This window comes from Schistocerca serialis, chromosome 3, assembly GCF_023864345.2.
Source record: "Schistocerca serialis cubense isolate TAMUIC-IGC-003099 chromosome 3, iqSchSeri2.2, whole genome shotgun sequence".
Taxonomy (NCBI): Eukaryota; Metazoa; Arthropoda; class Insecta; order Orthoptera; family Acrididae; genus Schistocerca; species Schistocerca serialis.
The window spans coordinates 866,525,734-866,537,686 of NC_064640.1; the positions used below are offsets into that span (position 1 = coordinate 866,525,734).

The 11,953-nt window shown below is 40.9% G+C and overlaps 1 protein-coding gene across 1 annotated transcript in view; it reads left to right on the top strand.

Annotated features, from left to right (window-relative positions):
• Positions 1-11,726, top strand: part of LOC126471278 (DNA-binding protein RFX7) — a 138,325-nt gene extending 126,599 nt beyond the window's left edge. Inside the window, exons 7-8 of the mRNA XM_050099397.1 lie at positions 7,822-10,189; positions 10,331-11,726. Coding sequence (XP_049955354.1) covers positions 7,822-10,189; positions 10,331-11,661 — 3,699 coding nt within the window. The 3' untranslated portion in view covers positions 11,662-11,726. The remainder of the gene's footprint in view (positions 1-7,821; positions 10,190-10,330) is intronic.
• The last annotated feature ends 227 nt before the right edge of the window (positions 11,727-11,953 follow it).

The following is an 11,953-nucleotide window of genomic DNA, read 5'->3' on the forward strand; positions in this document are numbered from 1 at the left end:
TGGGAGTTCAAATGTGCATTGAATAATGGTACCCCCTTAGGGGAATGGCAGGAAAAGGTGGGAGAGATCACCGTGTTCACTCTGTGTATTTGTAGCATTATCCTCAGAGCTGATCAAGTGAAACACTTGAATCAGAGACTTAAAAGTTTCTATGAAAAGCTAGGCTGTGACTTTATGGACTTGGGCTGTAGGATCGAGAGTTTTAGGATCCTCCTAAATGTGCTAGGGGTGTACTACATGTCAGAGGCTGCTGGCTAGGTGGCTGGCTGTGTGTGAAGTGCACACAAGGTTTATTTTAAGTTAGGCGACGCTCCATCCATTCAAGATAATGATAGCTGTAAGAGACCGAGAAGTACTACTGTAGCATTATGAGAAATGGTCCCCGCAGGTGAAACGATAAAAATTCCTAGTGAAATACAGCTGAAGCATTTGCAACAAAGTCCGAGAGTTTGGAGCAGTCCTAAATAGCAGTGAAATGTGTACAACAATAGGTACGGAAATTGACAGCATTGAGATTTTCAGAGAAAATCTAAATGTATATTGAAAGGATATGGAAACAGGAAATAAAAATGGTGCATTTGTTGTAGTAGACAAGAAACTTAAATCTACCAAGATAGAAATTCAAGCTGTGTGCAAGATTGTTTGGACAAGATTCAATATCAAGGTTGAGCATAAACTTGTAATTAAGTCCTTCTGTCAACCACTGAACTCACCCCCAGATGTAACTGAAGTGTAAGAGAAAACACAGTTCACTAGTACAAATGTTCCCCAACCATCAGTTAGGAAATTATAGTTATATAAGTGGAGAGCATGACAAAACATCCTGCAATACATTACTAAATCCCTTCTCTGTGACAATGACGCAGTTGGTTACTGCAGTACAAAGAGCAGCTAAAGTGGTTAGAAAATTTACACATTTAGTAAGTTAGATAAAGTGGTGGTAGTGTCACATCTCAAAGAGGAAGTCAAAACATTTACCCCTAGGCAGGAGCACGTGGCCCAAGCTCAAAAGAATAGTTGACCATACACTAGATAGATATATATGTAGTAGAACAGTTTTTGATGGAAGGGACTCTCCATGGTGTACAGTCATTGTAGAGAAACCTCTAAAGGAACAGCAACTTTTGCATAATGTATGTAAAAGTGTAGGGCCATAAATAGAGAGATTGTAAATGAAATTCATTTGTCTGTCAAGTGAGCAATATGCGAAATTTTCAGTGAATACCGTAGCATAATCTTATGGAAATATCCTTTACAAATGCAAAGAAATTATGGTCATGACTAAAAGTTGTCAAATGCACCACAGTTAGTATCCGGACAATCATAGGTGGTACAGGAACTGAAATTCTGGGTAGCAAAATGAAAGCAGCCATACTGAACTTTGTTTTCAAATATTCCTTTACTGTGCAATGTACAGATGCACTGCCCTGCTTTACTTTTCACACCACTAGAGAGATGAGTGATATAGATGATAATGTCAGTGGCATTGAGAAGTAACTACAATAGCTGAAATTATGCAAAACTCCAGGACCCGATGAAATTCCTGTCAGTTTCTATATAGAATTTACATCTTAGTCAGCTCTCACATTAATCGTAATACATCATAAATTCATTGAACAAGAAGTTGTGTCCAGTGACTGGAAAAAAGCACATCACATCAGTCTACAAGAAGGGTAATGGAAGTGAACCACAAATGTAGCATCCAATCTCACTGACTTCCATCTGGTGTAGAATCGTAGAACATATTCTGGGCTCAAACATAGTGAGATATCTCAAACAGAATGACCTCCTCCTTGCCAACTAGCATGGATTCTGAAAACATTGATCATGCAAAACCCAACTTGCAGTTTTCTCACATGATGTCCTGAAAGTTACGGGTCAAGGAAATCGTGTAGATCCATTACTTCTTGACTTTGAAAAGTATTTGACTTCATATCATACCAATGGTTAATAACAGAAGTGTGATTATATGGATTATCAAACAAAATTTCTGACTAGATTGAGATTTTTTTTGGTTAGCAGGATGCAGAATGTTATCTTGGCTGGAGAGTTATCAGTAAAAGTTGAAATAACTTCATGTGTGCCCCAGGAAAGTGTGTAGGGGCCCTTGTTGTTCATGTTGTGTATTAATGACCTGGTAGACAATATTAGCAGAAACCTCAGACTTTCTGCACATAATTCAGTTAACTGTGATGAAAGAATTGTCTCAAAAAAAGCTGCAAATACATTAAATCAGATCTTGATAAGATTTGAAAATGGTGCAAAGATTGAGAACTTGCTTCAGATGTACAGACATTCAAGTATGGGTTTTTCAGAATTCCAAAACAATCTCAATTAATAACAATTAGAATCAGCCAACTCATACAAATACCTGTGTGTAACAATTTGTGGAGGTATGAAGTGGAATGTTCGAATAGGTAAGTCAGGTGGTAAACTTACATTCATTGGTCAAATACTCGAAAGATGTAGTCGCTCTACAAAGGAAATAAGTACTTGTGCATCTAATCTTAGAACATTGCTCAAGTTTATCGGACCTGTATCTGAGAGGACTAACACTGTATGTTGAACATATATGACGGAGGACAGCATGAATGGTCACAGGTTTGTTTGACTGATAGGAGAGTGCCACAGAAATGTTGGAAAACCTAAATTTGCAGACTGTTGAAGATAGACATACATTATCCCATGAAAGCTTACTTCCAAAATTTTAAGGACTGGTTTTAATTGAAGAATCCAGGGACATTCATCAGATCCCTCTGTATCACCCTGTAGGGACTGTAAAGAAGAAAATTACACAGTGTGGATTTAAGCAGTCATTTTCCCTCCCAGTCCATATGTGATTGGAATGCAAAGAAATCTTAGCACATGATACCATGTGCTTTAATTTAATTTGAATTCAAGCTGCAACAGGTTGAAGGATGATTAATGCCTATTATGGCTCTCAAGATCCACCGAACAAGGTGGCGCAGTGGTTAGTGCACTGGACTTGCATTCAGGAGAACAATAGTTCAAATTCCCCTTCATTCATCCAGATTTAGGTTTTCAGTCTGAATCTCAGAATAGATCAATTCTGATGGAGAAGACTCTGTCCATTTTCATCATAACACTTAAACTCATAATCAGCTCAGTGTTGAAAAGGCAGAATCTACATCACAATAGTAATGGTTGAAGTTCAAAACCTTATTGTTACTCTCATAATCAGGTTAATAAATTAGGTGTACAGGACTGTTTTTGTGTGTGATTCCATATCTACTTTTGTGTTCCGAGTGTACCAATATGCTTTCAACTTACTGGTTAACCTTCCAGAAACACATGCGCGCGCCCACACACACACACACACACACACACACACACACACACACACACGTGCGGATGTATTCACATATTATTGATTACAGCTGTTCATGTCTTTTAGATTAAAAAATCTGAAAAAAAGTAGCCAGAAACTGTTGCAATGTCCTCATTTATTTTTCTTGATTAGATCAGTATGTCAATGGAAGTGCTAGTTTTGCTTCAGTTTTACAACATTCATAGCTACTCTTGTACTGCACTGTGAAAAATCTAACAATTTAACATCACTTGTGAGGCTCTAATAAAAATATTTATGCTGATAAAGATGTAAATAGTGATTACACTTCACTTGTTACTGGATCTTTTTTGAAAAAAAATTGCTTTAATTGGTTATGTAGCTGAGTTTTTGATCTATTGTGAGGGTTGGCAACTGCCTCTTAATGTAAAGAGATGAGAAATTTTGTACTTCAAAGTGTGGGGAAAAATGGTACCCATGTGCTACAGAGTCAACAAGGCTCAGTCATAGCTAATCATGTAAAGATCCCTGAAACATGCCAGTGAAGACATAGGTTCAATTATGATGAAGTATGTGTTGAACTTCGATTTAATTTTTTCACACTAAGAAACTTCAGTTTGTGTGCCAGAGAGATCTATACAGTTATATAATTTAAAGTCCCCACCCCCCATCCCACTACTTTCTTCTGTCTGTACATGAAGGCTAGTATCAAGAACTACTGTAGGGATTTTGATGTGGTTTTCATTAATTGATAGACTAATTCACAAGGAAGGTTTATCTACACTCCTGGAAATTGAAATAAGAACACCGTGAATTCATTGTCCCAGGAAGGGGAAACTTTATTGACACATTCCTGGGGTCAGATACATCACATGATCACACTGACAGAACCACAGGCACATAGACACAGGCAACAGAGCATGCACAATGTCGGCACTAGTACAGTGTATATCCACCTTTCGCAGCAATGCAGGCTGCTATTCTCCCATGGAGACGATCGTAGAGATGCTGGATGTAGTCCTGTGGAACGGCTTGCCATTCCATTTCCACCTGGCGCCTCAGTTGGACCAGCGTTCGTGCTGGACGTGCAGACCGCGTGAGACGACGCTTCATCCAGTCCCAAACATGCTCCATGGGGGACAGATCCGGAGATCTTGCTGGCCAGGGTAGTTGACTTACACCTTCTAGAGCACGTTGGGTGGCTTGGGATACATGCGGACGTGCATTGTCCTGTTGGAACAGCAAGTTCCCTTGCCGGTCTAGGAATGGTAGAACGATGGGTTCGATGACGGTTTGGATGTACCGTGCACTATTCAGTGTCCCCTCGACGATCACCAGTGGTGTACGGCCAGTGTAGGAGATCGCTCCCCACACCACGATGCCGGGTGTTGGCCCTGTGTGCCTCGGTCGTATGCAGTCCTGATTGTGGCGCTCACCTGCACGGCGCCAAACACGCATACGACCATCATTGGCACCAAGGCAGAAGCGACTCTCATCGCTGAAGACGACACGTCTCCATTCGTCCCTCCATTCACACCTGTCGCGACACCACTGGAGGCGGGCTGCACGATGTTGGGGCGTGAGCGGAAGACGGCCTAACGGTGTGCGGGACCGTAGCCCAGCTTCATGGAGACGGTTGCGAATGGTCCTCGCCGATACCCCAGGAGCAACAGTGTCCCTAATTTGCTGGGAAGTGGCGGTGCGGTCCCCTAAGGCACTGCGTAGGATCCTACGGTCTTGGCGTGCATCCGTGCGTCGCTGCGGTCCGGTCCCAGGTCGACGGGCACGTGCACCTTCCGCCGACCACTGGCGACAACATCGATGTACTGTGGAGACCTCACGCCCCACGTGTTGAGCAATTCGGCGGTACGTCCACCCGGCCTCCCGCATGCCCACTATACGCCCTCGCTCAAAGTCCGTCAACTGCACATACGGTTCACGTCCACGCTGTCGCGGCATGCTACCAGTGTTAAAGACTGCGATGGAGCTCCGTATGCCACGGCAAACTGGCTGACACTGACGGCGGCGGTGCACAAATGCTGCGCAGCTAGCGCCATTCGACGGCCAACACCGCGGTTCCTGGTGTGTCCGCTGTGCCGTGCGTGTGATCATTGCTTGTACAGCCCTCTCGCAGTGTCCAGAGCAAGTATGGTGGGTCTGACACACCGGTGTCAATGTGTTCTTTTTTCCATTTCCAGGAGTGTATATAATTTATTACTTCTATGCCAGGCAAGTCCCCTGTCTGTAGACACTTTGTGCTACTGATGTGAAGCTGGTGTGGGTCAATAGAAGCTTATACAAAGCTTTTATGACCTTTTCTTGGAGGTTGATAGAGTAGGGGGATCCACATAGGCTTGGATGTATGACAGCGTGTTTACGAAATGGTCACTCATTGACAGGGAACCCGGAAAGGGCACTGTGTTAAAGTTCTGGCAGTTCATCAGGAATTTGTCCCAAATTTCATATTAGGAAATGTTGTTTCATTACGGCTCAGTGAACATTTTGTAAGAATCTGAAGTTGACATTTTATGTAAGATTTGTATAGGGAATAAATTCTCAAATTATTGGAAGGAAACATGGACATATATAAACAAAATTGTCTCTGACAGATATAGCATCATGACAGGAGGAGGAAAAGCAGACAGTATCACACACATGAAATGTATTTTGTATGTGTTTAGTGGATATGAAGTGCATGCAGTAAATATAATCTCCTGTTTGTCAAGTAATGGGTGAGTAGTGACTGACATTCTCTTCATTCTTTCCTCAGTTATAACATTTTGTATGTGGTCATTGAATGCCTTTTCACATTAGTGCAGAGAATAAATATTCAAATCTGATTATCACTTATCATACAAAACTTACTATAGAGAAAAAAATGTGCCAAAGAAATATAGACAGTATATGATGAAGCATAATTAAGCAGCCACCCACAAACTAACTATGAGAAATGCTAACAATATGGGCAGCAGTGGTATGTTTAAGTTTAAACTATTTATATTGTCTTTAAATTTTGTAATCTATTACAGTACTGCCATTACTACTCTCACATTTTTTTTCTGTTTTGTTCCTAAATCTTTTTTGTCTGTTGAATTTTACTTTGTTTGTGTCATTTGTGAGTATTATAATGTTGACGTATACTGATGAGCCAAAATATTATAATAAACTGTTCATTAACATGCTGGTCCACTTTTGGAAAGCAGTGCTGCAGCAATTCTGAATGGCATACATTCAACAACTGAAATGTGACACTACATAATAGAGGAAAAAAAAAAAACCCACGTGATGCAATACCTGTAGATTATGGTTTGGTGGTTTGTGGATGTGGAGTTAGTGCCTGATAGCATCCCAGATGTGTTCCATTGAGTTCATATCAGGCAAACTTGGTGACCAAGACATTGCGAGTTCACTATTGTGCTTCTCAAACCACTGTATCACAATTGTGGACTTAGGACATGGACAGTTATCCTGCAAGAAGTTGCATCACCGTCAGGAAAGAAATTGAGCATGAAGGGATGCAGGTCGTCCACAATTATGTTCATTTAGTCCATAGTTGTCATAGTGTATTAGGTTACTAATACAAGTCCCATGGAAACCAAAATCAATATTCCCTTGTAGTATAATACCACCTCCACCAGCCAGCATACGTGGTGCGGTGCAAGTCTCAATCATCTGCTTGCATGCACGATGCTGTACCCAGACAAGAGTATCAACCTGGTGTAACAAGAAAAGTGATTCATCAAATTAGGTGACACGTTCCATCGCTCTGTGGTCCAACCTTGATGATCCTGTGCACAGTGCAATCATAATTGTCATTGGGTCAAAATGGGAACATGTAGAAATCATCTGCTGTGAAACCCTGTGTTCAGCAGTATGTTCTGAAACACTAGTGCAGGCACCAACAGTGTAATTTGCCATAGATTACCAACTATTCTGCTTTACAAGGTGGATAAGGTTATGACCTCCATGTTCTGTGATGATGAGGCTTGGATGTCCAACAACTTGGTGCCTGCTCATGGATGCTTATAACAGTAGCATGTGAACAGTTGACCAGATCTGCTGTTTCTGATATGCTTGTTCCTATCTACTGGGCTTGAAAGTGTGCCCTTTGTCAAAGTTGCTTATGTCAATAGTTCTCCCCATTTCCTGATTGTCTATGTGCCTATGCTCCACATACATACTTTTCTTACCATGTCACATGCCTGCAGTGCCACTGAGTGATATTCAGTCTCTTGATGGGGAGTTTTCATAATGTTTAGGCCCATCAGTGTATATAGTAAGGCAGAATTTTGGTGTCATTGTGCGCTCAGCATTTTGAGATAATAGATATCCTAAATTTGTCCCATGCTCCATCTTGATGAAATGAAACGTAGTGGGAGGACAGTTTGTGGAGGTGACAACATAAAGATCGTGCCCCTGTTCTGTACATACATTTTCATAACACTGCACATATACATTTGTTATTAGTGTCTTTTCTTGTAGATATGTTTTCTTACTTGCTTTCCCTCTTTCAGGATCATCAGCAGACAACAGCTATCCTGAAGAACCTCTCATCTGAAAGACTGAAGTCGAAAAGAGCTAAAATATCTCAGCACAACAGCATGAACAATCTGCATAGTTCGAAAGGCCTTGTGCACATTAAGGATTTAAATACTACACTTACGAATACATATACTCAGGGAAAGCGTTCACCACCGATGGCAATAGAAACACCTATTTCGTCGGAAGTTGTTCATTCTGTCTGTGATAAAACTCTTACTTCCGTGCCTAGCTCACTTGGTAATTGTACATCATCTTCCATGGTGTTCAAAAGTGACACAACAGATAACAGTAGGGGTCTCTCCAATGAAGTCAACTCTACCAGTGCTTTTCTTAGTCTGAAGGAAGACTCCACTAATGCTGGAAACTGTGTGCCAAGTGAAAAGGTGCATTTGTTGAGTGTAATAAGCAGAAAAAGTGATATTGAAGGTATGAGTGATAGTACTGTTCCAGTTAAGGACACAGTAATGTATGAGAGCGAGAATGCTGCTGCTGTAGCTGGTAAGTCTGACCAGACAAACTATAATGTGAACTTTCAAACTAGAGCCAGAAGTGTTGACTTCAGTATTGCCAACTCTTCAGATGATGCATTGTCTACAGCAGAGGGTATGGCAGTTAAGCCTGTGAGTGAGTGTGGCTTAGACATAAATATGCAGCTTAACTTAGGAACTCCTCTTGACAGTACTAATAAACATAATGTAAATAATCTAAATAACTTGAGTACAAATAAATGTTTATCTGCCTTCTCTCCTGTCCAGGACTTAACTCCTGGAACGATTATTAATGATGTCAAAACTAAAACTTCTGAAATAGTTTGTCATGATGCTTCTCAGCAGGATACATCCAGTAGCAAAATGCAAAAGCTTCCAATTCCTAGGATAAATAACATGAAGGTTAAAAAGGCAACTAATCTGATAATATTTCCCTCATCAGTGTCTTCATATCGGCAGACAGCAAAAAGGTATAAACACATACAACCAAAACCAGAAATAGGAGGCACTGGCAAATTGAAATCGGAAATTGAATCTAGTCAAGAAGACAACCAAGAATTCATAAATTCTGGTGTCAGCTTAGGTGTGATTTCTGGTGAAAGGGCCAAGTTCGACTGCAGTTCATTGAAAAACTGCCATTTTACAACAATAAAAAATGTCCCAGCTGCCTCAGAAAGCAATAAAAGTGACACATCAGAGAATGTAAATGTGCGTGAAGTAAGTATAGAACATCTAGAGAAAGATGCATTCAGAGAATATTATCATGATGGAAATAATTCACAAGAGCAGGAGGAAGAACTAATGAAGTATTTCCAAAACCAAGACAGCTCACCTGCCAATGAAGAAGCCACAACACATGCTCCTATTCGAAGGCATTCATCTGCAGAAGTTCAGAGCAATACGTTATTTTCTGAATCAGCTGGAAGTAAATCGGATAAACTTTCACAGCTACGGCTGCTCCTAGAGCGTAATCTAAATCCTGCAACTTCCTGTAGTAGGTCAAAGTTCTTAAAATCAGAAGATCAAGTGCAGATATCTGATAGTGTGTCAGATTCCTCTGTAATGCAGCCATCATGCCTGTCAGCAGATAGTATAGCAAGCAGCAGGAACACTTGTGATGAAGAATTTTTTATGAGGAAATCTGCATTCCCTTTTGGAGGCAGTTCTTCAGCATCAGAAAGTCTTGTACTTTTATCACAACGAAGCCAACAGTTAAATAGTCCTAAGAAGCCTTCTGCCCTTTTGCCTTCTCTTCTGAATAACTGTGTGTCTGGTCTCAGTGCTAGAAGGAGAGTCAGTTTTGAAACACCAGCAGTGGAAGACAGTCATGAAAGCACGCGCCATATTGCTGTACCTCCTAGTCCCAATACAAGGCGACGTATTTTTAGTTTCACACCAATATCTCCTGGTCCCCATTCCCCAAACAACACACAACAGAAGTCATCAAAGCCATCCAGTGCAAATGCTAGCCCATTTGTGTCCCCACGAAACACCCCTATTCCACGTTCAAGGCAAAACATTAGCCATGTAAGTGCACAGTTGTGTTTGAACAGTAATATTCTGAACATGTCAAATCAAAATAATCTCTATGCATCATCATCTAGTCATCCTAAGCAATCAGCAAACGCTGCAAGAATAGTGCGTTCGAATTCTGTTAATAGCAGTTCTCCTTCAACCCAAGTTCATTACCCTGCTCCAAGACCACGAGCCCTTTCCACAACTACTTCTTTCCTTCATGCAACTGTTCAGTGTGATGCACCTGCAACAGGAGATAAGCACAGTGAAACCAATAGCCATTTCAATGCTGGCAGCAGTGCTGGGACCAGTGAAAATGAAAGGATAACTCTGAATTGTAGTAACAATATCACTAGTATTAGCTGTAGCAGTAGTAATAGTAGTAGTGGTAATAATAATAATAATAATAATAATAGTAATAATAATAATAATAATAATAATAGTGAACTTGATAGTAGTGGAATACGTAGTGGTGAAGATCTTGAACTGAATAACTTCTGTGATACACAAATGAAGACTTGTAATGACCCTGCTGCATTATTTGCTATGCCAGGGGAAGCATTGCAGAAAGAGGCACATTCAAATGTTGTACTTCCTTTGTCTCCTGTTTCAGTTTCTGCTCCCCATTCACCGATGTTGAACATTCCAGCTGCAAAACGTGTAGAATGTGGTGTCAGGAACACAGTAAGCACCATAGATATTGGTACAAATTCTGTGAGGAAAAATAAAGATATTCTAGACTTTGAACCCAGTAACACTCTAAAATGTGAGAAGACACGGAGTGTAAGACCTAGTAGGAGGTCTGATGTTAGATCTTTGAGCACTATTAGTGGTGAAGGGCCTTCTGGAACACCTCTGTTGACAAATGGCAATGTGGTTGATCCACTGGCACATGAAGTCAGTCAGTTCTTTTCAGATGAGCAGCATTTTGTTCGGATGCTAGGAAATTCACAAGTTCAGTCCAGGTCACAGTCTGTACCTCTGCATTGCCCAAATTCTGACAATACTGCCATTTCTTCAATATCAGCACAGCCTTCACCATTGTATCTAGGACAGCACAATACATTCTCCTTTAGTAATTTTGGATCATCAGCTACAAGTTCCGTCACTCCCACACCTGTCCCAAGTGAGTTTACTGATTTTGCTGTTACAGAAAGTTCAGCACAGTCTTCAAGCCTTTTAATAGTTGATGATGAGCACAATTCTGATACCGTTACAGGAGATTTGAACAGTGAAAATTTGAACCGCATCTTTAATATGTTGGATGATGCTCAAAATGATCATGAAAATAGACATTCAGCAATGGGAATATCCATCAGTAATGAAATAAGTGAATGTGATCTAGAATCAGCTTGTCAGAGAGCTCTGCAAAAACCATCACGTTCTTACCCCAATACACCTGTACCTTACAAAACTGCAGGAATAAGGGACCCTGTTGTGACATCTTTCAGTACCACTGCCAGTGCTTTTGAATCGCACTCAAACTTAACTTCGAGGTCATACCCGTCAACTCCACTGATAGGTATGCCAGTCTTTGGTACTTCAGATGATGCACGTCTCCAAAATGTAAACAGTGGTGAAGATTCTGTCAATCAGTTTACATTAAGCTTGTGTCAAGAACAAAGCACAGCAACTTGTTTTGCAGAAAGAAGGAATATGAGTCCTTTGTTAGACCAGAGCACATTTACTGTAGGAAATGATTTGGAGTTGGATACCCTGGAGGTTTTAGCAGACTGTGACTCAATTACACAACTTGTTCAGGACGTAAGCAATGTTAATGCATCGTCATCATCATCATGTGATATATAAGGACAATTTTGTTAAATAATTAATGTGTTGCACAACTTAGTTTCTTTTTGTTGTGTGGCTTCAGCACCATGTACTATTGGGGGATGGAGGGGAGGGGCGGGGTGGGGGGGGGGGAGAGAGAGAGAGAGAGAGAGAGAGAGAGAGAGAGAGAGAGAGAGAGAGAGAGCGTGTGTTCACAGCAGAGCAGCCATAATGAATCCCAGTGAACTGAGAAATATTATTACCTATTTCTGTATACATGATTAATGAAAGAGCTGTTAGCACTGTTGTTCTTTGATCGTGCTATAAATGC